At 42.4% G+C, this 27,520-nt stretch overlaps 1 protein-coding gene across 12 annotated transcripts in view; it reads right to left on the bottom strand.

The window, feature by feature from the left end:
• tenm2 (teneurin transmembrane protein 2) overlaps window positions 1-27,520 on the bottom strand; it is a 227,050-nt gene that overhangs the window by 139,012 nt on the left and 60,518 nt on the right. For 10 of the 12 annotated variants that reach the window (XM_034884104.1, XM_034884107.1, XM_034884112.1 and 7 more), the window contains exon 2: window positions 9,191-9,564. In XM_034884104.1, the coding sequence (XP_034739995.1) occupies window positions 9,191-9,416 (226 nt within the window). In that variant the 5' untranslated portion in view covers window positions 9,417-9,564. Of the gene's footprint in view, window positions 1-9,190; window positions 9,565-27,520 lie in introns of those variants that run through there. The other 2 variants (XM_034884109.1, XM_034884111.1) reach the window with 1 other exon arrangement.

Here is a 27,520-nt window from a genome sequence, read left to right as displayed (position 1 = left end):
GACTCGGCTGAAAAAGGAGGAAAAAACAAGACTTGATAACACTGACATTTACAATCTGTCTCATTTATCACACACTGCCAACGCAGAGTCAAACAGGGTCATTACAGTACATAGTAAACATAGATTAACTCAACTCTCACAAAACCCACTAAACATTGTCTGATAAATGATTTTTACTCTAAGAAATTTGCAGATGTCAGCATTCATTTCTCTGGACCTGTGTGTGTGTGTGTATGTGTGTGTGTGTGTGAGTGTGTGTGTGTGTCTGTGTGTGAGGCACGCACATGTGTGTCTGTGTGAATGAGAGTCAGCATCAGAGCTAAATAGCTGGCACCTTCAGCATGCATTTCCCTGGCCTCTTGCTATTATTTGTCTCATTTGTTACCCAGTGTTTGAATGTGTGTGCATGCACCTGTGCCAGCATCAGTGCTAATAGCTACCCCCCCCACTCCATAGGGCAGACCGGATTTGACAAACTAACTACTGAGGTGTACTCTGGTTTGTGTGAAGAATGTTACAGAGTGAAACCCAAGGGCACATCTAGTTCTGACAGATCTATACTTAGTCCTAAAACAATGATTCATCTCTCCTCATTCAAAAGCACACAATCTTTACGGACACATTATGGGATGTAGGGAAGAGAGCTTATGTGAATCTGTAAACTGGGCCCTATTGACATGTACAGCAGCCTGAGTGTGTCTATGAGTGCCAAATGCTGGACCAGATGTTACTGGAAGTTAAGTCTCTATTTAAAGACCTCCTCTCGTGTGCGGGGACCACGCATGCAAACCCACAAGAGCCGTTTCCTGTGTATAAAAGAGTGAATATGGCGATGGAGTGAGTGGTGAGCATTGAGGACTGGAGGAGCGGAGTGGAGTCGGCCCCAGGATACTCTTCAACGACTCCTCTGTTGCTGCAGCTACGGGATGCTTTTGAGTGTCAGCAGCTGGCAGAGGCGCAGAATGCCATCGGAGAAGACAAAGACAAAGAGGGATCGGAGGAGGAGAGGAGGGATTGCATTTAATCTCACCATTCATTTTTTATAGCATGCAGCTGCTTTGTTTTCTCCAGTGCGATGAATGGACACACAGGCAGGTGTGCATGCAGAAGTAAACTCACATTCTGTATCTTATTTGTGTGGAGTTTTACACTCCCAAGAATGTCCAAATGCCTATGCATTTTCAACCTTGTCACTGTCTGTGGAGGGCTGCAGACAGTGACAGTCTACAGTCTACTTCTTTGACACATGGTGCCAGCAGCCGCTGCAAGCAATACGCTTCAACAGGAGGCATACCACGCGGTATGTACACACCATCCCACTGATTCAACCATTCACCATTGTGCAGGAGCCCTGACTAAGCAGAGGTAAAGGTTTGTGAAGCGGCAAGGATACCAGCCGAAATAGAGTCAGCGTTGTGCTCATCGGACAACCAGTACCAGGAATAAAACCTTGATGCTTTGAATTGGCCAAGGACTTGATAAATCACAAGTACGGCCGTGCAATGCAGGTTCCTCTCATCCCTTCATGGAGGATTCTGCAAACAAGTCACATATGAGGCTGATGGCTAGGGTTAGTCCCTGAATCTCACTCAATAGGGCACATCATGAGAAGCTGCTGCGGTTCGTGCAGATACTTGGAAGTCTCCACTCCTCAAAGAATGGAAAAGGAAAGAGCAAATTATGCCTGTCCATGTCCATTCTTGTGTAGTCTTGAAAAGAGGAAGTGGAGGCAATCACGCCAGGATGCAAGTGGAAGAGTTTGGCAGAGTTTTGGGACAAACCAATATTGGCTACTGTAGTTATTTGTTCACGCCAAAGTTGAGTATGAAGAAGGAATTAAAATGGCCAGTATTGTTATGGGTTTGACCTCAAACCTAATTATATAAGCACGGACATGCACATTTCAGTGCATCTGTGAAGATGACATGTCAAGACTATAGAGCTTGTATAGCGGGCAAAGATACACAAATACACACATGGTATGCTCATTGTCAGAGTCATAGAGAGGGCCTCAATACGACAAATGTGTGATGCAATCACTAAGGCAACAAGACAGGAACAGCGAGGGTAAAAAACGAGACAGAGAAAGCAGGTAGGTGTGATAGAAGAGCAAAGGAGGACATATAAGCAAGTGAGGAAAAAAGTGAGAGATGGAAAGATGGCGAGAGGGATGAATGAGTAGGGACAGCAGATGATGTTAAGTGTTGTCCAGGTAGTAAGGTGGGTGGTGTGGATTATTTGTGTGGTTTCCATCCCTGAAGGGAAAACAACAGAGGAGAATGTAAAGGGGCTCATTTAGATCCTTCTAAAAGGAAAGGCCAAAGCTTCTAGAGACTGCAGCGGCTGTGATAATGCCTTCTGTCTAGCGGTGGCCCTGGGGAGATGACACACCACTGGGATGTGTTGAATTGGAGCATCGAGAAAGACTGGGAGAAAGCCAAGAAGATGCACAGTGTGGGTTGAAAGATCAGAGAGGTGAAAGTCTGCAGACAAACAAGGAGAGACTGCAGTGAGCGAGAAGAAGTGTTGTGTGCTCTGTTGCACTGCTCAGAGTGGCATATTAGAGTTTACACCTGATGTGAGTCATGGGATCATCAGTTAAGGTTTAATACATGAATATTCAGCCTGAATGAATAGGCTAAGAAAATATGACCGGAAACTGAAACTTTTAAATAAAAAAAAAGAAGCTAGTGTTTAGGCAAACCTTTCTCTGTTATTTCTAACTATATGTGAATGAGGCTTGTAACATTATTGGAATTAGTGACTTTTTCAAATATGTTGCTTTGTGGTGTTAAATAGTGAACACTTGTAATGAGCTTCCCAGGCTGCTGCATGTTATGGTGAGGAAAGAATGTGTTATTTGGCTGTGCTTATCCAAGCAGACTAGGTAATAAGGCTGTAATGGGGAAACAATGGAGTTGAGATCCAATGAAAGCGGGGGGTCTGGAATACACAAGCAAACACGCTTTATCTAACACTGAGAACAAACTGAAAAGGAAAATGATTTACTTGAAATGTGTATGGTATCTTCAGAATTGTAAAATATAGCCTGGTATAGCTGCTTCATTTGATATAAAAATAAATACAACAGCACTTATCAACTCTACTTGCTATTACGTTTCACTTAATTCATTCAGCCTGACATTGTATTAATAAGTCCTCCAAACCATACACCAACATGGGTTGTTTATTCCTACCCTGCTCCACAACCCATAGGAGTCTTAGTGACCCTAGTGGTGGCAGGACATCTGACCCACAGGATGTTTTCTGTCCTCACGTCTAAACCAGAGAATGTAACGTCACGCTTTTAAACCGGTCGTTAAAGTTGAGAAATGGTTGCAGTTTGGTGAGGTTTAACACGTTTCATGCTACTTGCGTTCAGCTTGGCCAAGGCGCTGCGGACGAGGCTCATGGTTTTCACGAACCGTCTGGCCATGGGCACCTAATGTGGTTAAAACGGTCAGAGCATCGGCCAGAGAGGCTCAGAGAAGTGACTTCTTCTCTTCCGTAGCCAATCACTGCAATAGGGTGTTTGTGTTGTTACAAAATCTTGCAGGAATGTGGCTCGGTGCCAAGACCCTACGCAAACCGACAGTCACATAGGCCGTGTTTGCATCAAATCGCCGTCCAGACCGCCCTGACTTCACTGGACACAGGAAGCATGAAACGTGTTTTCTGCACTACTTATTTAAGTTTAGATTAGATCAACCCCCATCTCTCTCCCCCTTCAATGTCTATCCACTGTCACTGTAATAAAGGGAAAAGCCCTCAAAAATAATCTTTCATTAAAGAGCTCACATCATACTCATGTTCAGGTCCATGACTGTATTTGGAGTTTGTACCAGAAGCTATCTGTTTTAGCTACAGAGTGAGGCATCTCACTTCTGTACCATCTTTGTTTGGAGTCACACATGCACAGTAAATACTGCTAGCTTGTCAGTGGCAGAGTATGAGGCGTGCCACGCACAGACAGTTAGAGAAACGGTCCAACAGACCCCGTTGCTCTGGACGGAGACCAGTGAAGTCTAGTAGAATCTCTTTTCCAGTGATGTTGAGCGTTACTGCGCTGCCTCCAACTGAGCTGGAAGACGTAGATGTGACGTGGCTGGACTACAACTGTTTGGAGCAATTTGTGACAAACAAATTCTGTTGGAGATGGTAAGTCTCTTGTGGGGGGGGGGGGGGGGGGGGGGGGGGGGGGGGGGGGGGGGGGGGGGGGCTTTGGGCTTTTACATTTTGTAAAACTATAACGTGCACAAAAAATACACTACATAACACAATACAGGGAAACACAAAATAGCATAATATAATCACTTTAAATATTATATTCCCCCACCTTACTTCCTGCTCTGATCCCGTCATAATCAATACGGCCACTAGAGGGCGATGCCACTCCAAATCTAAACATGATTCGTAATTGCTGCTAGAACAAAAGGACTTATGGGGGCGTTTTTAGGTGGAAACCAATCTCTGCAATACTTGCTGGGAAATGGGGGGGGGGGGGTTGTTGTTACGTTTTTACCTGACCAATCAGTAGTGAGCGATGTATCTATTCTGCTGATGCCATTTTAAGGCGTCACACAATTTTGAGATGTGGCACTATATTGCTTCCGTAACATGTATTCTTCAAAAAAAAATCCAAATTACACGTTTACATTTTACTTAGCATTGTCTATTTATTCATAAAGATTATCTTAAGTTCACCAAAAGTTGGCATTAGAAAATGACTTATTTGCATATTTAACTAAACATTACAGAAAACTTGTACTGCAAAAACAATTGGTTACATTTGTTACATTTCTTTTACCCTATTAACCTGTAGAGTCTCCCTGAACTTGGCGGGAAAGTGGCGTCAGCAGCTGCTTGGTGCAGTTAACTTAAGGTTCAGCACGTTACATGTAATAATTGACAGTTATTTCTAATGAATATTGCTTGGTCCACAATTTGGCCAACCCATTCAAAATTGTTGGAGCAGGACAAACATGTTGGATGTAGGAGGAATACATTAGCAGCATGTAGACTTGAGGCGCGTCTAAATAAAGGTCATTAGCTCCTCCTCACCTCCTTTCAAAGCAGCAAACAGTTTCCTAATGGACTGGGAGGAAAGTCCACAGAAAATATTTCTTGCCTGGGAGGCAAAACACAAATGTACAGCATCCCAGAAAGTCTCCAAACACACTCCAAACATGGTTCCAAGGGGAGATGATGTTACTTATTTAAGTGAATTTACCCTTCAGGAATCACTGAAATTCCAGTGAAGTTTTCATGCATAACGATATGCAGTGGGAAAGTTATTTTCAAAAGCTATGATATCTTTGCAGTAAGACTCAAACTACAGTAAGCTATAGAAGAACTATTGTGCACATCTAGAAATATAGTAAGAAAAGCCAGACGTTCTTTAAGATTTTCACATGATAGCATAGAGATATAGACATGTTTAAACATATGAACATGTTTGTCCAACAGAAATGACGGTTTTGATTGTTGAAGAAAGGTGTTTTTAGTGTTGTGCAAGAATTTCAATCAACGATCCAAACATCTGCTACATTCCTCTTAATTTGCACTGCATAACTACATGTAAATTATCTCTCAGAATTACAAAAACAGCCCCAATAACAATTTGACTTGCAAAACATTCATTGTGTCCGCATTTGTGCCTAAGAAATGTTGCATGTGCCCGAGGTTTTAGCAACAAAACCAGTGAAAGTCATCAAGATAAAGGTGACTGGAATATGAACTGTTCTGCAGGTGAGTCCAGTAGCTACATTGTAGACCTTTCTGATGTTGGTAAACCGCAATGACGAGTTTTGTGGGCGGAGCCTAACTGGTGAATGAAAGTGAAAGTCATGGTGGAGTCTACCGTTTTCCAACCCACTTCAAATAAAACCACGGCCACTGAAACCTCAAAGGCTCCGCTCATTTAAAGTATTTATGTTTTTTTGGACAGAAATTGAGTCAATGTAGTAGTAGGGTTGGGCAATTTGTTGACTGATGTTGTCATTTTATTTTGCTAATTTAATGATTTACCTCGGAAGAATGAGCCAGCATGTAGAGCCATTTCCAGTTTACCTTGTCAATTAAGGAGTTATTTGGATTGTTGGACCAATGGAAACACTAAGCTTTGGTGTGTGAAGTGGCGATGTTTTGGATGAGTCAAAGTAACTAAAGGAAGTCAGGTAAATGAGAGAAACTTGAATTCAGAAGGTGCAGGCTGTATATTTCTGTTTAATAAGGAAATAGGTGTAAGACTATTTCCTTTCTTGACAATTTGGGAGTTTATTTATTTGATTAAAAAGCTAACAGAGCTTGAGGAACGTAGCAAACTCCCTGCTGGAACACATCTCCCAGCTTACACTTGGGCCAATTCATCGACAGTCCCCGCTGCTCCCGGGCTGTCGGTGGCAGACTACGTCGCTGGGAGCGGGGCAGCCCCTGTATCGGGGATGGATAAGATAGGGCTGGCTGGCTAGTTAGCTAGCTAGAATATCCGTCTCTGGAGTCAGCACTGCCGCTGGCCACCTGTCAACTGTTTGGCTCATTTTCTGCACCAGTGTAGGATTAAAGCATGGTGGAATTAGCAAGATAGCTAGCTAACTAGCCAGCTGTCCCTGAAAAACAGTAAATCCATCACTGTTCCTGCTGTTTTTCTGTCAACCACAATGCGTGCACAACTTCAGTGACGTAACCGTGCATCCACTCCAATACATCTAAATGGAACTCCGCAACAGTTTGTGTGAGTGTGTGTACGTGCGTGTGTGACGCACATGCTCCCTTGGTGCTCCAGTCCAACTCACTCCTTTTATGGCTCACACAAGATTCTAATGATAGCCGGGAGGCCAAGTCAATACGCATCAACACACCACAGACCTGTAAATTGTTTGTGCAACACAATATCACTAAAGAAAAATTGACATGCCTAGAATAGCTACAGATGACCTCAAAACTACTCGACAAGAAGCAGCAACGTCATGATGGCTCACCCAACCAAAAAACATCATTTTAATTTAATCCAAATGAATCATATTTTATAGTGTGGCCTCATAAGCGCATGAATTACTAATATTGCACGTCAGTTCAAACATCAAACCTCCCCTTCTAACCATTTGTTAGGTTTTCATTAAAACAACGAGGACTTTATCTAAATAAAGTCTCCCCTATGTCCAATTTTTGTAGTTACTGTTGACGAAAAGAAAGTTTCTGTCTACACTTACCATCTTGCCTGTAAATTACAAGCTGTTCCAAGGAGGAACACATTATTTCAATCCCTCACTGTCTCAAGTACTAGTTACAAAAATGTTTGGCTGAAAGAGGGAGACAACTCGATTCATCTGCTGCTTCTCTCTCCGTCTTTCTCACTCTAACTCCTTTTCTTTCTCCTCCTGTGGTGTCACAGTCCATATGGTGCTGCAACACTGTTGGTCTCCTGTGGCCACACTTCCCACGATGCATCTGTGGCTCTGGGCTTTCGAAGGAGCTGATAGGCTGAGAGGACTGTGGTATCGACCAGCTATCGCCTGGTGTGAGGTCAGCTCAGTGCAGCAGTGGAGTGTGTCCGGACAGCACACACCACTGACTTTCAATCTTTTGAGCATCCCGCCAATCAATCATCCATTTTATATTGTCACCTTTGAAAAAAAAAGCTCTTCGGTTGTATTCTTTAAAAACATGTGAGCTATTAAACATTTCTCTTCTTTAAGCTATTCTCAGCTTGATCAATTTCTCTTCTTTTTTTGAAACCACTCACAGTCACGTGAAACGTTGACAGTAGGTCTACCTTTTCAGGCTATAATGAAGATGTTCTCTTTAGAAAATACCATCAAGGACTCTCTAACATGCAGCTATTGTCTGTGAAGGTGATTTTACTGTTATTCTTCTCTTATCTGCATTCATGTGTTGTATTGCCCTGAGCTCTCTGCCTCTCGTGTCTGTGTCCATGCAGAGAAAACAGAGCTTAGCACAGATCAATCCCATTGAGTCTGACTCCTTTCACTAGCCAAGGATCAATACTGCCTGTTTCATGTCCCTATACAACACACACACACACACACATACACACATACACAGACACACAGTTTAAAGATATGCCTATGAGAGCAGGCCCATCGCTTTTGAGATGACCTATCGGCCTATCGGCTACTTGCTCACCAGGGGATACAGAAGTTCATTATGACAGGCTTTCCCGTGCTAAAGGTCTGCTTTGGTCCTCGGCTGCAAAGTGCAGCATTTACGCTATCTGATTACATTAAAAGCTTGCCACGAGGCCTAGCAAGAAACCTACAGCGCCTAAATGTGGTATACAGCTGAAAAACGTTTACATGGGGCAGCAATGTGACTGTTTAATGTGTGATAGCAGATATTTGAGAATCACATTACAGGACTGGAAGGGCTCTAAAAACGAAGAGGTATGCTTGGCTCAACCATACGTGCTGGACAGGGAAATGATGTGCCTACTGGAGCTGCACAGAGAACAGAGATAATTGGTAAATTGGTGAAGGAAATTGCTACATCCTTGAGTTCCAACCAGTTTTGCCTGTTAGCTGCAATTGGCAGCCTTCATTATGTGTTATATCTAGAAGGTGATTTATGTCCCAAGAACAATATATTAAAAATAATTAATCGACTAATACCACTCTCATGTCTGTGAAATAAACATGACACCAACAATAGCAACCTGTTAGCTCAGCTTAGCACAGAGATTGAAATCAGGGGAAAACCACTAACCCTGCTCAGTCCAAAGTAAAAAAAGAAAGAAATGCCCCTATGAGCATCTCCATTGCTCTTTAATTAACACCTTTCACTGTGTGTTTAATCCATACATAGAATGTTCTATATCTATGGTTTAATCCACGCAAAAAGTGTAAAAACAGCATGTTGTACAACCTCAACATGTTGAAGATAAATCATGTTCATAAGGGAGCTTTAGAGGTGTCCCCTTTGGACAAAACAAGCATAGCTGTCTTTGTCTCTAAGCTAAGCTAACCAGCTGATTGCTCTAATCACATAGTTAGGGTACAACAGAGAAGAACGCTAAGTATGCAGTATATTTCCCAAAATGTTGAACTATTTCTGTAAAATCATTAAATTGACTCGATTTTGCGTGTAAGGTCTCCAGTCCAGCACAGTATGGATCAAGCCCCAAGTTACAGTGTAATAAAGCATTTGAAGGGAATGCTTTGCTCCAGGAACTCACCTTGCCTGGAGTACTCATCAGCCTCGTGGTGAACCAGGTCAGTCACGCAGCCGCTATAGTGCAGCCTCTGCTCGTGGTCGAAGGCCTTGAGCGTCTCGCTGGAGCTGTAGGACTTCTGGGTGGGCACACGACACTCGTCTGCATCCAGGGAAGAGTTGTTGTACTGGGAGTCTTTGGAGCAGCGGCCCCTGGTTAGGGAGCGGTGCCTACGGTCCTTCAGATCCATGCTGAGGTTGGGTGGGGTGGGGGAGGCGGGGGTGGTCTTTCAGGGAGAAAAGATGGAAGTAGAGGAAGAGGAGGAGGAGAAAGTGGTAGGCGGGGGATGAAGGGGCCTCCTAGTGGGCCTCCGTAATGTCAATCTCCCCTTCAGTCACCTGGAAAACAGAGATAGAGAGAGAGAGATGGAGAGAGTGGAAAAGAAAGCAAAAAAGGTTGGTTTAAATTTAATGGATGCACTGCTGTGACTCATTCCTGCTTCGTACCCCCCGGAGAATCTACAGGAAAAGTTAGGTAAGAGGGAGTGCGTTGAATGGACATTTGAGCAACCAGGCAAATATGCAACACATCAGAGTATTGATGCGGGATAAGTAAGGCTATTTGTGCTATGTGGGGAGAAACAGAGCTGCCATTGCTGGAGTCCACAGAGATATTCAACCATCGACCGGGCAGATGAATAATGGTCAGCCAGCATTTAAATCTATGACCTAAAAACAGGGAGTGACTCAAACACGGTCCAGTTGTCTTAAACCGATGACAGCTACACAGAAATACAGACACAAAAAGGGGAACGATGATGTCAAGAAAGTGGGAGGAAAGCCAAGAGGAAAGACAGACAGAATTATGGGAAAAGAGATGCAGATTATCTAGGCTGGGAAAAGGTAAAGTGCAAGAAAAAAGAAAAGCAGCCGGATGCAACAGGAAGAATGGAAGAAGAGGAGAAATGACTTGAGGGCATTGCTAGTCTCTCCCTCATTATCAGAGTGAGAATGAATCCCGCTTCCTTAGAGGCTGTAAGGGATAATCAAACACAGCCAGATGCAGATATACATACACACACACACACACACACACACACACACACACACACACACACACACACACACACACACACACACACAGTCCCAAACAACAAACACACTCAAATGCACATACAGTATGGCGGTACCTGGCCCTGACATGTGCATCAACACACCACCTGCTCTGATCAGTCCATTGGTATTGCATCAGAACCAGCCCACTTTTAATCTTTTCAAATCTTATACATGTGGACGCAGATGATACATGATTATGAGGCTAATACTGCATGATACTAGCGCAGTGGCCTTGAGCGATGCATTACATTAGAAGTTAAAGATCAAAGTACAACAATACAACAACCAGCAGTAATTGACAGGAACGCTTCCAGCAGCTGCCTGTATGGGATATTTATGGTAATAAATAGGTCATCCATGTTGCATTTGCTTCAGGCTGAGGAACGTCTGGTCCACCCACTGCATTACAGCGTAGCACTGCATTTTCATCAAAATCTCTCTCAGTCTGGACAGTATGTAGTTCTAAAGAATAGGCATCATTTCAAAATATGTGATGTAACTAATTGCACACTGGGACAGAGAAAAATGAGAAGGGAGTGAAAGAGAGACAAGGGAACAAAATGTGAGTCAATCTATTCAACGAGGGCTCATTTTAAAATGCTTAGAAGGTAGTATTGAAAAGTGCCCTGCTATGTCCATTGATTAACAGTAGGTATTAAGTCTCATAAAGAGCTCATTAAGCTCCAGCATCCATCACACAGGCTATTAGGAGTTCAACCTTAATGTGTTTGTACCTTGAATGGAGGGTAAGGAAATAGAGGGGGCTACTGGCTCGGCAAATTTGGGAACACTGTGGCTGGCATTATGAAAGTGATGGGCCTTTGTGAGAGTGTGTGCACTGTACTTGATATACTGTGATATACTGATATGCATATGAGAGATAAAGCTTTAGATTATGTTACAGAAATAGTTCATAATTGTGGGCTGTAACTATGGTTAACTCTGCAGGGTAAATCCAGACAGCTAGCTAGACTATCTGTCCAATCTGAGGACTATGGTCACCTGGTCCTCAGATCTCTGCAGGGTAAATCCAGACAGCTAGCTAGACTATCTGTCCAATCTGAGGACTATGGTTACCTGGTCCTCAGATCTCTGCAGGGTAAATCCAGACAGCTAGCTAGACTATCTGTCCAATCTGAGGACTACGGTTACCTGGTCCTCAGGTCTCTGCAGGTGTCAATTAGGGGTCAGCTTTATGTATAAATACATTTCCCATACTGTATGTATTTTTTGAATCATACCATATCATTTGACGTCACACCACTAATGCTAACGTTACGCACGTCCGTAGAGACGGAGAGCGTAGGTATATGTTAGGAGATAACACAGGCACAGGCTAATTACCATGCTAGTTTATATTAACATAGGAACAGGCTAATTACTGCTAACTAACATGCTAGTTATTATTATCATAGGCGCAAGACTTGCGTAGTAGTTTGTAGGTGTATTATTAGTTGAGAAGCAGGAGAAAGGACACCGAATGAGAAATAGATGGATAAAGTGGAGAAAGCCGAGGGGGTTAATCACAAAATCTGGAACGCATATCAATCACATTCCAACCAGGCGGGTGTTTTCCTCAAGGTCGCAGAAGCGCGCGCACACACACACACACACCTTTTTTGTGTTAATTACTCCGGTGACAGCGGTCCAACTCCCCTGATCATCACACTGACGCGGATTATCTCATTTATCAGAAGTATAATAACTTTTTGTAGTTCTGACTGGTTTCTTACCACAATTTCATGGTACGCTATCAGGCACACAGATGCATATTCCTATACAACCATCCATGCAATACGTTACAACCCCCCCCCCACACAAGCCTGCAAATAGCTGTGTTTCCCTGAGAGTCGACAAAGGATAGTTAGACGAAGGAGAAGAGACACGTGCATGACCGTGAAGTGACCATGAAATCCAGGCAGAATGAGAAATGTAATTGGAAGCTGACAGGGAGGGAGGAGAATTCATTTTCAAAATTACAGAGGTGAAGTTTGGTACAGATAATGGCCTTTTCTCTACAAATAAGAGGTTGGGAAGAAAAATATGGAAAATTACACAATGTAACTAGAAATCATGCTCAGTTAATTGGAAGCTAATGACATCAATGGATTAGCGAGCATTGGACAAGATGAATTCCCATTCAACCTGATCAACCTCTGAACGAGTCCAAATATCAAAGAAAGAGTCAGCAATATGAACTGTATTAACCCAACATCAGATGCAGCTATTTTCAGAAACGTTTTTTTAGCTGTGTAATCACAGGCTTCAAGAGTGTTTCTTGCACAAGGAAAATCAGCATCTAGTTTTCTTAACCTGTCAGAAACAAAACATATCTGACACATTCTGTCCCACTAAGTTACATTCGGAAACCTGTGAACTACTTGTTCTTTCTTGAAAATGCTCGTACATCCTTGATGTGGCTAATTCAGTCGGTCCTCATAAAAAAATAAAACACATATTGTGAAACCAACAGACCACTCTGTAAAAGTGGTGGGTCACCATTGTTTTAGTAGCAGTAGTGCATACATGGGTTAAAATTTGCCTCAGGTATTACGGGTTTTGTTGCATCATGCCTCAAATGTGGCTGAAAAAAGCACTGCAGAGACAGTCGGCTCTGGGAACACGCTGATCGCAATCGACCCAGCTCTGCCATGCATATTATTTCACTGCATTTGTAATGGTTACATGCACATTTGCTAGATACCCGAAGACAATTAGCTGCAAAGACTCCATCCAGCCATCTCATTTATCAGACAGATAAGCACGGAGGCGGTGTTTGAGTGCTACTATAGAGGCTGTTTAGGGCCATCACACTGGGGGAGAGTTCCTGTCCAGATGACTCCTACTGCAGCTAACTAGGAGGAAGCTACACAAGGCCATGTTTACTCTGTGTAAGCTACAAATTAATATTATGTATTATTATAATATATACTCTAGACAAACCTCTACAAAAGAGCTGTTACAGTTTAGCTTTTTTTGTAGATTTCAACAGGGGGTCTGTAACCCCTAGGGGATCCTCAGAGTATGTGCACAAATTATGTAAAACAAAAAACACATGAAAATGTACATTGATATGAATTTAACATAATAAAATTAAAGCGAAATTTGTGAAAGACAAACATTTGATTTACACATTGAAGACCAGCTTGTGGATTCACTGTGCTTTCCACATGTATGTTTAACATTAAAACATGATGTATAATATCCATTCATCTTATCCATCTAGTCCAGTTTAATGTGCAACTATTAGGGGGTCCCTACCCTGTCTCTCTTTCAGCTAAGGGGTCCTTGGCCTATGCTGTTCACTGTTTGGGCTGCAATTTACAATTATTATTCATGAATTATTCTCGATATTTTCTCAAATCAGGGATGATTCATTATTTGATCTATAAAACATCCAAAAATAGAGAAAAAGGAAAGTCTTGTTATCCTAAGGCGACTTTTTCAAATCTTCTGACCAACAGCCCACCCCCAAAACGTTCACTTTATCATCACATAAAACAAAGAACTGCAGCGAATCCTGTCAAGTGAGATGCTGGAACTGTCATTTTTTGTTAGAAAAAAAAATCTATTACAAATATTTGCCAAATATATTTCTGTCACTTGACTAAGTCGTTTATTGTTTATCTCTTTGTACTTTATAGTAAATCTGTAAATCTATACCCATATGTACAATATGTATGTCTCTTAGACGAATAGATCAATCTACATGTGTAGTGCAGACTTATGTAGATGCAGCCATTTCTTTCTGATCTTATCTTATGGTTGTATTAGACCAGTCATTATCTGGCTCATTTAATTCAATTGTAACCAAACCAAAAGCAACAATCAGCCAACAGGACTGGTGGCTAAAAGCCCGATAAAACACAGCATGGAGCCATTCCATCAGAAACTTAATCCACTCTTCCAACACTCTTTGTCAACGAGAGATGGAGTTCTTCATTCTGTCTCTCTTTTTCTTTGAAAGGAATTTGAATAGCAAAAGACAGCCTATTAAAAACACAGCAATGCAATGTTATCACAAAAGACAAAAATGTGGCTATGAAGCATTCTGCTCTCAATTTTCTGCTGCTTTTTGTGCTGCTACTCAAATTAAGTTGTTTACACAGTTTGTTCACGAATACAAAGAGAGGAAGACTCTGAGTGACAGAGAAACAAAGGAGTAGACGGGGAGAGAGCGGAGTACAGAGAGGTTGCGTGAGAATAAAGAGGAAAAACAAATCGTCGTTATGAGACTTGTGCTCAATTACACGTCTCCAAAAAACCTGCATGCATCTTGATTTCTCGGAGAGCATCCTACTCAAGGCCCAAATATTATACAGTTCATCAAAGCATCCGATTACATATTTACATATAGAATTTCCCTTAAGAGCCGCTTATACGTCATCTCTTTATGTGTAAATCCTTATTATCTTTGTGATTAATTCATTCTTTTCACCAGTGAAATCTTTTCTCAGGGTGCATACTGAATCAATGTAATTCCTTTAAACACAGTATGGTAATTAATAGCATTTTTGACAAATATCTCATTATGTACAATATACGTTTTAATTGCATTGTATGCATAACACATGTAAGCTGCATAAATGTGGCTCATTGGAACTTCACTGTACGTGGAAGGCATCCTGATTACTTCCTTGTACTGAAACTTAAGTGTGTATGTGTGTCATTCTCACATGTATTAGCATATATAAATATTCCTCTATGTATCCACATCTATAAACGCACCATGCCCTCTATCATTCTCTCTATTACACAAACACACAAGCTTGCCTTGTAGGAGCTTTGGACTGGGCTCTGACAGAGGCTCCTCACCGTGCAGAGGAGTCATTAATCACGTCTTCGATCTCAGGTGGTATTGAAAGTGCACGCAAAGACACACACACACACACACACACACAAATATACATATACACTCACAAGGCAAAAGGATAGCTGGGGCGGCTTACATGGCTCCAGTTCAACTGGAAACCTTTCTGGATCCAAGATGATCTGTGAGCCAACAGCTGAGGGGCGTGCAGGACAAGCAACATTTCATCTCTCTCTCTCTCTCTCTCTCCTACACACCTCGCCTCATTACCTCAAACACCTCTTTTAGCCAAATAGAAAAAAAAACAACCACTTGCTTATTAAGTGTGATTGGTCGTGGTATTTACTAGCTGTGTCACTTTTTGTATTTGCATGATTATAAGTTGGCGTGTTTTTGTGTGTGTCATTGACATGATATTGATGCACTAAAGGCATTTCTTTTTTTCCTAATAGCACGTCCTAACAAGGCAACCTCCGAATGCAACGATGCAGCAGCAGGCGCTCGTAGCTCAGATATTGGAGCCCCTCATTAGTGAGCACAAATCAGGCCTTTCACTTGCAGCACCACACAACAATAAGGTCAACTACTAAAATAAAACAAGATGTGTTATCTGTAATTGAACCTAGTTCTATCAGGGTTTCCTTCAAGTTGATTTCATACTGAACTGAAATAGAACGGAAAAACAAATTTAGTTGTGGACAAGATTATTGTAAAAATGTTGAGCAGCAATGTGTGGGAGATAGGATTTTTGGTCTTAGCTGTCTAAATTAATAGCGAATACTGTGCATTCTTTGCCAAGTATGAAAGAGAACGATGGGACGTCCCCGGTGATCAGCCAGGCTGAGTACAGTAATTATTCTGCATTTTCGAGGTCATACGAAAGTATGGGATACAAGTTACACATCCCAAGGTCTGCATGTGTGACTCAGAGTTGTAGTCCCTGCAGGGAATGGCATTGATGAAAGTTGCCACACTGATCAGGAAATGTGATGAGACCTCACCCACTTTCTGTTTTCTCCTCTAGGTTTCTTCTCCTCTCATCCTGGCATTTGTCAGGATGAAACTGAAGGGATGGGAGGAGGAAACAATCCACCCCTCTCTCTTCCTTGCTCTCGGTGCCTGTGTAATCTCCACACTGGGCTGCAGAGTGCCACAGAGCCTCTGTTTATTAGACTAATCCTTAAATCCACATTCTGCAGGCCTCGCAAACGCCTCACAAAGCTCTAATCTGACTCAAAACAAAGGGATTAGAGTCAACAAGGTCCCTCTCTCTGTCCCTCCATGTCTGCCAGAGTGGGCTCTGGGTGACACACACATGTGCAGGGGAACAGACTAGCACTGTTGCATGCTCTTGCCTGTGACACACTCATTTGCTTAAGACTGATTGGTGCATGCAAACCCTCGCAATCACAAACACGCTTTCTGTGAACACAAGCTGGCTGTGACAAGAAAGGCAGTCAGAGCCAAGGTGCAAACAAACTGGGTAATTACATATAGACACAACTCATGGGAGAAATAACGGAGTCGATGAGAATGAGCTGTGGGAATGAGGGGTGGCGACAGCGTGGAGGATATAACCGGTATAACCAAACAAACCTGGCTTATATTATAGATTCATACGGCTGCATACACCACAGAGTAGATTTTTTTACACAGTGGATGCCAGGAGTCCACTTTGGGGGCCATTGGCCTGTTACAGTATAAACACATAATAAAGGGCAAACAAATCAATATTTGTCCAGTATTTCTCTGCATTAAATGGCCTTCACATCCACTCGGCACCATGAGAATATGCTTCAAATTTACAGCTCAGTTAAATCTCTCCATAACACCCTGAACTAATTTAAGACAGATGGCACAGCTGTGAGGGGCATACTAGAAACTTCTTTTCATTCTCTCTGTGGTCTTCGCACAATTCAAATTACAAATTCACTCCGAATAATGCAAACAAAACAAAACTCCAGAGATTACGTTCCCTCAGTTCTTAATGCTAATTTTACACTGTAATCTTCATAAGTGACACTGAGTCCGTTAAGCAAATGTAGCATGTAATAATGTTGACAAGTGGGCTCAATTCATTTTCCGGCTCCCGTCACACACTTTCCAGGTTTACTGGGTTGTCACTTTATGGGAGAGCCTTGTACTTATACTTTTTTATCAGATGCAACAATGTGGAACAAGTAGAAACAGTGCCAAACCGTTCCAGTGTGGGTATTTTACCATTGTAGAAAACAAGTTAAGCCATCTTTGCTATCACTAGCTGTGGCTCTTTGGCGTCTACTTTGGCTAATAGAATAGTTTGATATGGTCACCTTTGGGGCTGCACAAACAATCAAATTTGAATCACGATCACGGCTTCCCATGAGATATATATATATATATATATATATATATATATATATATATATATATATATATATATATATATATATATATATATATATATATATATATATTCATATAAAGTATGTATGTATTTAAAATGTGTCACTCCATACATAGAACACACCGTATCAACGTTTTCTTTTTTGGAAAAGCCAATCTAACTCTCTATGAACCACTGTCTGATCACGTGCCTCCATGAGCCAATCAGAGTTGTCCCCTGCACCGTGTGCAGCTTAGTTTCTAGATGGAGACAGTCACAGAGGACAGAGTAGCGGGAGGAAATTTTAACAGATAGCAGTCTTCATACGGCTATAAACTATCTTAACAAAAAGAAGTCAGAAAGAGGTCTGACGTAGCAGAGGGCGGGGCCGAGGGGCTCGGCCATCCATTGTGTGGAAGCATTTTGGGTGGCGTGTAACATAATGCATACATTTTTAGCGCAAAATGCCAGGGCTATCCCCAGTGATAACTACATTTTAAAAAATAATCTAAAAATGAATAAAATGCCCATTATGAATAATTGGATGCTAGTGACACAAAACAAGAACAGGTCATATGCAAAGAGTACCGTAAAGTTGTGTTGGCGCCATAACGCAATACAGCGAACCTCTTTAACAACATAAAGGGAATAAGATGAATGTATGAGGGCCAGGAAATAACAAATGCAGTGGCATTTCATTTGGCCAAAGACATGATGGGAGGACCGATTGACTGCTGGAGGGGACATCAGAGACTCTTCCCACGTCTCTCAAAACTGGCAAAGTACTTAGCATCACGGTTACAAGTTCTCCCTCTGAGAGGGTGTGAGCCCGGGGGGGGATGTGGTGACCTGCCTTCAACTAAAATCAACAAATAATCATGACAATTAATCGTGATCTCAATATTGATCAAAAATAATCATGATTATCGTTTTGGCCATAATCAAGCAGCTCTAGACACCTTAAATGTACTTGCCACCTAAATGCACAGTACTACACATCTTCTCCAAAAGGGATCACTGCCCCAGCATCTGTTCCACCGTCTGTCATTGTTTGATCATCAGCTGATAAGGATCCAATAACACCTGCCAGCAAAACTTAATGTAAGCATGTTTCCCCTGCCCTGTATGCCGGGCTAAACACATCGTTCGAAATCCTCCTGGTCCACCCATGTTAGTTGTTATATAACCTGTTGAGGAGAAACAGCTTGCACCTTTTTATGATTGTAGTTGAATTCATGCAGTTTGATGACCTAATCAATTTAAAGGAGCATGTAGCTCATGTCAACTTCAAACTTATTTTCCCCATGTTAAGCAGTCAAAGTGAAATACAGTACTATCCAGACGCTAGCGTTTGACAGCTAGCATGTGGAGACACTTTTACTTGGGAAAAGTGTACATGCCAGGCAATATTTCATTGCCTCCTCTTTTTGTTGGCAGTACAGTATGAGAAGGCTGGATGTCCGCAGTACAGTTATGTGAGAGGGAGCGAGAAGGATGTGACCATGGTGCGACAGTGTGCTATCACATTCTAAGGTTATGGAGCACATTCAAGCTGTGCTGCGCATCTGACAAGAGTGTTGGTGCAGGTGAAGGCCATGTGCGAGATAGAAAAGCACAGCAGTCTACAGATGGTTAATGTGAGTCGAGGGGTCACAGAGTCATTCCACCTGTTCTTTTATTCAGTGAGGGAATTCCTGCTCATCCTCATTCAGCAGAGCCGCTCCTATGCTGGTATGTGCGTGTGCTACCAGGCTTGTGTAAGAGTGTGTGGCCTTTATCACCTATGCCCTAGGAACTAGCTGCAGCAGAGAGAGTCAGGACAAACTTTGCTGCCAGCGAGTTATTAAAACAATCGAGTGCTGACAAGCCCTGCATTCTGTCGCCGAGGGAGAGGGCTAGGGCTTAATAACTCAGTGTCACGCCTTGACATTCTTACCATCTGTCTGGGTAAAATATTCAAATGTGCAATAAATGTCACTGGGGACAGACGGCGACACTGTCTAATTAACACTATGACAGAGGTGACACAGTGAGGGCTTTGGCTGCCTTTTACTGTACAACATGCATCGCCTGTGCATCTGTGTGTCTGTGCACATGCACGCCACAACTCCATGCAGAGGCAAAATGCTGTGGGACATTGTTGCAGATTTGACTGCCATTCTGTCTCTTCTTTGGAAAGCCAGCAACTGTTTAACTAAAATGAAAGGTGTAGCATTAACACACACATTAAAAAGTGTATGACAGCAGCCATAGGGGTGTGCAAGCCTGGAGCAATGAACAAATGCCAGCAAGGAGTCATTTCCTCAGGCTGAAATGTCAAATACAGTAAGGGGAGAGCAGGGAGGAAAACCAGATTACCAGCCATGTATGGATGTCTTACATCAACCTAGGTAGATAGTCATAGTTAAAAACAAGCTGCAGTAAAATCACTCCTTCAGTAAAGCTAGTAGATTATGGTTTTTCCTTCAATTGTGGGTAACAACCTACAGAGATGAAGAATGTAAAATAGTTGTAAGCTGAAACACATTAGCCGACTGAATAACAAAACCTGTCCTACATTATCCCTTCAGAACCCAACCTTAAATATGGCATGTAATCATAAAACCTGCATGGGCTTTAGTGTGAGCAGTTTTGGCAAAGTGTAACGATAGCAGGCACAAAGCACCTTAAGGTTTGTACAGCAGAAGGATAAACATAGGTATTTAAACACCATTGAAACGTGTAGAGAAAAGGGAAGTTTCCAGCATGTAGTGCTTTTGTCGTGTCTCTGTATGTGAAAAGCAGATTTTGCGGGAAGGCAGGAACATTCAATTAACAGACATTAAATGCACAGCAAGACATCTAAAAGTCTATACAGCCATGCCAACAGTTCTGTGAGGCTGTGAGCACACACATATACACATACATACTGAACAAAATTATAAATGTAACACTTTTTTTGTGCACAAAAGCCTTTTTTTCTCAAATATTGTTCAAAAAATCAGTCTAAATCTGTGTTAGTTAGCACTTCTTCTTTGTCGAGAAAATCCATCCACCTCATAGGTGTGGAAAAAAGACCAATGTAGCAGTGTGCATTTCTATTATAACTCACCTATTTAAATTATGTTAAGGCTTAAATCCACATACTGATACTATCTGCACAAGATTAGGTATTTTGGTATGAAAACACATTTGTATCGGCCTCCTGCCTTGATTGATATGCACTAAGAGGCGCTGCTTGTCTTTCCCAATTCTAGCAGCCGCATATGTCTACGGTGAGCACAGGGGGGCTATGAGCTACATGCTAATGTTAGCAATGCTTGCTAATTTTGTCATGTTGACGTTTAGAAGGTAATGTGTTTCAAGGGAATAATCCAAGTTTAGCATTTTAGTTTAAGATTTGCTTCTTAGTACTTAACACAAAGTACAAATGAGGCCAACAAATTTCTTTTATGACCTGAGATGTTGCTAGATGAAGAATCAGAGGATCATCTTTAATGTACCATATGGGAGATTTTGCTGACCGATAGCAGTCAAGGACATTGAATAAAGAAAAGTACACTGTTTAACACCAACGTCAATTTTGTAATTGTAATTTTTCATTCATTTGATTCATTGTACCAAAGAACAAGAGATTAGTTTCACTGAAGAAGTAAAAACCAGAGTGGCCGGAGCTGCTACAGGAAAAGTCATTGATTTTGGTAAATCTATCACTAAAGTCAAAACTACATCATACACATGTCTTATGTGTCTGAGCTTCCCAACATATAAACGCATGTTCATATTCAGCGGACTGGTTGATGCTGGGGAAGGTTGTAGTGACACCAGTTCATTTTCAGTCAGAGAAGATGAGTTTAGTAATAATATGAAAGAACATTTTATCGTGTAATCCTCTAGAAAAGGCACAGAGCACTCACATTTGTGCATTAGAATTTAATAAGAAAAAAAGTGCTACTACTGTATGTTTTAATACCTGAAATAACATAAGAAATGCACCCTGGTATAAAACGTTCACTTTTACCTGCCAGATTGTGTTTTAACTTTGAGCACCTAACAAATCCATGGCTCTCCTACTCTGTGTTTCTCTCTCGGTCTGTGCTGCTCTCACTTCCCCCTCTCTGAATTCTGTGAGAGCCTGTTGTATGAAGCACCTTTAATGGGTTTGTGAGGGATATATTGGACTTCAGTAGGAGATTTGACACAGCGTGTGCCTAAATGTGTGTGTGTAGTGTACCTACAAGTGTGTGTGCTTTTTGGATTGTCATGTAGGGTTCTGTATAACACCGCTTTTCCACTTGTGTTACTGCGTGCACTCACACTCCAAAGCCATTAGATTCTATATGAAATCCTGAAGCTGAGAACTTTGAAGCTGAGAGTAGCGCAATTGACAGGCTGGTATCCTGCAGAGCATGTCTCTCTGCTCTTGATCTCTGGTACAGTACCGATCTCAACTGCAGCTACAGTTGCACTTTCACATGTCCACATTTGGATTGTGTTACTTTATCTGTTCTCTCCTGCCCACACGTGGATGCCTTGGCCTTACATTGTCTGCGCCTGCTGTACTGTACATGCTTCTAATGCCATCGACTAGTTGTCTTGGAGTGGTGTTTGTGCCTTTGGGGCCGTTAGAACACGGCTATGACCGCTCCAGCACCAATGACATAGTCGACTGGTTCCATTTAGCATGCTAAATTTAGCTTCATTAGAGAGGATGTGGTTGGGAAGGCACACAAAAGAAAAGAAATGAGGGGTAAGAGGGGGGAGACAGGAGAATGGCAGCTAGGCTTTAGCAGGGGCCACTTTGCAGTACAGCTGGACAAAAAGCCAAAGCTTTCTCATAAAAATACTTTATAACCAGTCATAGACATAATGGCTACCCGATAGAGAGAAGTGGATTAATGCAGCAGTTGGAGTTAAATTAAAAGCACGCCGCACTAGGTTAGGATATAACACACATTGGCATTATTTTTCCATGCAATGGGGTACAAGGAGTCATAACATTGCACAATATATGGATATGCATGTATGTAGAAAACAAATTATAAAGACTTAAAAAACTAATTCAAAACTAATTTAATTAATTATTCAGTTTTCCAAAAAATAGCATTCACAACAAATAAGGACACTGCCAATTTATCAAATGCGGTGAGCTATATTTAAACATATTACATAATCCCTCATGCAACAAGTGTTCTGATGGGTGATGCTTTAAATGGGCGTCAAGCAATGTCCCACTTTGGGATGACAGAAACAAATGAGCTATCACATCCAATTGGCAGATTTGTTTCACTTGTATTATGAGAAGTAAGTCTTTAAAAACTGAAAATAAGAATAAATGACTTGTCATTATGGATTCTGTTTGCAGGATGAGACTGGCTTGTGGGTTATTTGAGATGTGTTCTGGGATTGGCAGTGTAGCTGGGTTAATATCTGGGGATCTGGGCCGCTCAAACAGGAACGGAGGGGAGGCTGCAGGCTCAGGCTACACGGAGGGCATACATCACGGAGGATGCATGTTACCCTTTCACCTTCTGCAGAATCTCTTTGCATGCAATTCAACATGTATGTACTCACATACACACACACACAGATAAAGTCACACCAGAGTGCTCGAGGGCTGCACACAAATACAATAAGGTCGCAGATGTGTGTGTGTGTGTGTGTGTGTGTGTGTGTGTGTGTGTGTGTGTGTGTGTGTGTGTGTGTGTGTGTGTGTGTGTGTGTGTGTGTGTGTGTGTGTGTGTGTGTGTGTGTGTGTGTGTGTGAGAGTGAGCACATATCCCCCAAATATTGAAGCACACCATGCAGGTCATTGAAAGGCATCCTGCAACACATTGTGGGAGGTCATCACACTTTAGCCCTGGCCCTTGCTCTAGGTCAATGTCACAATAACTGCCGGCGATAAAGAGGTTTCCATGGTAACTGGTTTCAGCAAATCAGGGAGGAGAAAGGAGTCCTCACAGTGTGCATGTCTCGCAGCACCCAGACCCCCGGTGATTTATCCCTCACAGCTCCTGTACCACACTAAACCATTAGGACACAGTGATAGGAGATAAACATGGGCTAGGACAGAGTTGGTGGGGGAGATAGGAGAGAACAACCTGCTCAGTGCCATGTGAAATCCCAGCTATAGTAATGCTAGGAGGTGATTGATTTTAGTTTCTTTAGTATGGCTTGCCTGCAATGTCCAACATCATAATTTGGAGCTGTTAATACAACCTTCTGCTGCCAGAGAAACTACACTAGCAATCACAGATTATTTGCTGGCCAGTGAGATTTCAATAGACGTTATAATACAGGGTAAGGTTGCCTTTTTTTCTATAAACGTGCACTGGCACTTTGGAAATACCTGTTCATGAAAGGTGTTCTGTAGACTAGGCTGTAATTAAAGCAAATGCCCAAAATGCTGCTACAAAATATAACCCTAGGAATGGATGAAATGTTTGAAATTAACAATATCACAGGACATTTTTAAGAGACACCGGAGATCTGAAGACATTTTTAGGAACCACATGAGTTCCTTGATTGATTAGCTGAAGAGATTGATTACAGCTCCGTAGGGGACTCGAGTAACCACAGAACCCTTGCAGAACAGTGCAATTTCTCTGAGAAACAGCAGCAGTAGTAGTGGTGGTGGTGGTGGTAGTTGTATCAGACGGGCATGGAGTGGTCAAAATAATAGTGGTTGTATTTTGGTGGCAGCTGTCGCACTAGTCTTGTATAGTGTTATATTGATGAAGATTGGAGCGGAGTGCTCTCCCTCCTCCATCACACACAGGCCTATATTGGATTTCACGCTGGCTGCCCATTCACCAGACACTGCAGTGCATTCCTTACTAAGGGCCTGGAGGCAATACGGCTGCTTTATTTGTTTATAATGTTTAGGCCTCCCACAAATGGCTTGCACTGCAGTCCTGATAACTATGCATAGTTACATTTAGGCAATCGACTGGGCTCGTTTCGACATGAGCGCCGCAACTCAATTCATTTGGAATATACTGAAAATCCAATAGAGTTGTCTAAGTGGGAGGAGGAAACAGAGAGGAGGAGAGAACAATGAATGTAGGGAAATAGGGAAAGAGTGGGAGGATGTTTGCTGATATTGTTGCTGATATACCTCTGTGAAGAAAGCGGTCCACTGAAAGATACAGAGAGAGAGAGTTCATCTTCTGCCGTACAGATAAAATATACTGGAGATGTCTTCCCCCTGTTATTGGCCACTGAACAGCCCTGTCCATGTCCTGCCCCCTGTCTCCGAGTGTATCTGCACAGAACTCAGACACATCTATGTGTATCCCTCTGGCTACAACAGCATAATTAAAATCTCTAACAAGCCTAATGCCAACTTCCGCAACTTCAGTTCCATTAAGAGATCCGACTACACCCAAGACAAATTCCCTGAAAACACTTGCTGGAGTGAAACTCTAATTTACTGAACTGATGACAGGCGACGACACCCGGATGACAAGTCAGGAAAAATTAAGTTAGCGATGTTGCAGTAGGTTGTCTCGGAGATGACACACAGATGACAGCGTCTGGAAAGTGAACTGGTGTGAGTCATGTCACTGCGTGTATGTACCACTAGCCTGACTAATTGTTATGTGTGTGTGTGTATATGTGTGCGTGTGTCCGTGTCCGTGTGTGTGTGTGTGTGTGTGTGTCCATGTGTGTGTGTGTGTGTGAATCTTCCACCTCTTCACAAGCCTACTCCTTGTCGTCCGCCAGCTGCTCAACTTCTCACTCCATTTGCTCCATACTTCATACACATCTGCCACACACACACACACACACACAAGCTCTGCAGCCATAAATTTACACATAAGCCATCAGCCAAAGCAGCGTGGAGCGTTCAGTGAGATGCGTCACGTAGCTCCTAAACACTTATTGCTGGCTCGTGACATGAACAAACTGAACAGTGGCCGCGCTAACCAAGTTCAGCCAAAAGATCTACCTGTTTCCCCCTCATTACTTTTGCCTTTTCTCCAGTGAGTGCACTCCACGTGATCTCTGTGTGTGAAATGGAACGTCCTTGCAAACTTTAGGTGATGTCTCAGAAATGTTCTTTTCTACGTGGTTGTAGCAAATACAAAATATGAAGCCTCCCAAAGGCTCCTGTGAAGTGAAGGATGAAAGCCAGTGAGCGGGAGAGTGGGTAGAGAGCTGGAGTGAGGGGTTTGATGCCGTCTCCTGAGTGAGGGGGAAGGAAGCGAGAAAGAGAAAATGCGAGGGGAAAAAGTGTCCTCTGAAAAAATATAATAGCTCATTGATGCAACCGTTTCCCCTTAACCTCAAACGGCAACTTCTGAGCTAAAGGGGCAGAAAGCAAACTAGTGAGTTTTCTTGAAAAAGAAAAGGCATTCACCCTCCTTCTTTAGAATCTTTGAGCCGGAGCGTATCTCAGGGAAATGACAGTTCTTATACAGGAATTTGGTTCTGTAATTAACCTGCTCATTTGCTAATTTGACTGTAATCAAGCCTCTCATCTTTCCCAGCGGGGTGCCAGAGCTCTTTGAGCAGACAAGGCAGGAGACAGTAGCAGTGAGCTCAGTGATGAGTTGCATCAAGAGCTTCCTCTCCTTTAATTCACCTTGCCTCGCCCCCATAAAAACTACCTACTCACAGGAATGAGCAAACAAGTTCAGGTGAAATGCACGGCGCAGCAGAGGTAGACCCATATGGTGAGTAGTGTAAAGAAGAAATTGGCCAGTGAAGGGCGAGGCTTTCCTCAGGGCTGCTGTAGCTCTGCTGTGTGTTTCAGCCCCCCGCAGCCTCTGTATGGCACAAACAGTTTAAGGAAAAAAATCTATTACCATCATCCAGCTGGCATTTACATTTGGTAAGACCAAACGCATGTCCTTTTCTTGTCCCTGCCAGTACATAGGTACATGTGATACACAGGCAGCACGGTGGCTCAGTGGTTAGCACGTCTTCCTTCACAGCAAAAGGTTCTGGGTTTTAAATCGAGGTCGTTCCAGGACTTTTTTTGCAGAATTTGCGTGGCTTTCCCCAGGTTTCTTCCCACTAGAAAGACGTTCATGCTGGGTAAGTAGGACTACAGTTGAAAATTAGCTGACGGGCAAACCATGGAGCATTTACACACATGTTGATTAATGTGCATTGTCCTAATACATCTACATGTCTTTTGATTCCCTCCTTATCATGCTCTTGTATTCTCGCTCTTTTGCTGAGTCTGTGTCTATCTCCTCTCTCGCTCCACATTCAAAAACAGAGCGGGACTCTCTTGGTTGCCAATGGCAACAGAAGCGCAGGGGTAATAGCGCCAGACCGGCTCTTAGTTTTGATGTGAACTTCATAGTTAACAATTATCAGAGCATGAGAGAAACAGAGCCCTTTTAGTCCAATAATAAGACTGATTGAGCCACACTCCAAAACGCCACACTTAAGCTGGAGGAACCTGATCAGCCTCAAGTCGAGCTCAGATTCTGATTGGGCGGGAGCACGGCTTGCCTTAGCCCACAGAAAATCTGTTCATTGGATGTATTTTAGTGTAATAGCTCCAAGTATTTGTCGATTGCATCAGACAGCTCAGATGCATTCATTTCGACAATAAAAACACTATAAAGAGAATAATGTACATTGGTATGAAACATTCAAAGTCCTGTTTGTATCATAATAATTAAAGATTCTGGGAAATATGTGTAATTTATTATCATGATTTATGGTGAAACCGAATGCAATTTCTTAATCTTCAATTTAGTGAGACAGACTGGTGTGAGCCGTTTTATCCAATTAGGTGCTCTTACGCTACAGAGACTTTAAGAACGACCATGCATACTTTACTTGTGAACTCATTTAAATATAATACTTTGATCAAATTATGTAATTCTTTGGTGGTCTGTTATAAGTATAGCGGAGAGAGATGGAGGGAGGCAGACAGAGACGAGGAACAAGTTATTTCAGAACCGAGAGGGTCGGACTCAGATCCGGGCGGCCTGACGGTCGCTTTCAAGAGACAGAAAACATCTCCATGATGCATCGAGTGTGACTGAAGAAGTTGTCATTCTCTTTACGCCTAATAGTTTTAAAAGATCATTTATAAGCCAACCACTATCCAAAGTCCATTT

This window comes from Etheostoma cragini, chromosome 10, assembly GCF_013103735.1.
Source record: "Etheostoma cragini isolate CJK2018 chromosome 10, CSU_Ecrag_1.0, whole genome shotgun sequence".
In the NCBI taxonomy this organism is placed as follows: domain Eukaryota; kingdom Metazoa; phylum Chordata; class Actinopteri; order Perciformes; family Percidae; genus Etheostoma; species Etheostoma cragini.
Note: the sequence above shows the minus strand (reverse complement) of the source record. Positions and strands in the feature narration are given on the sequence as shown.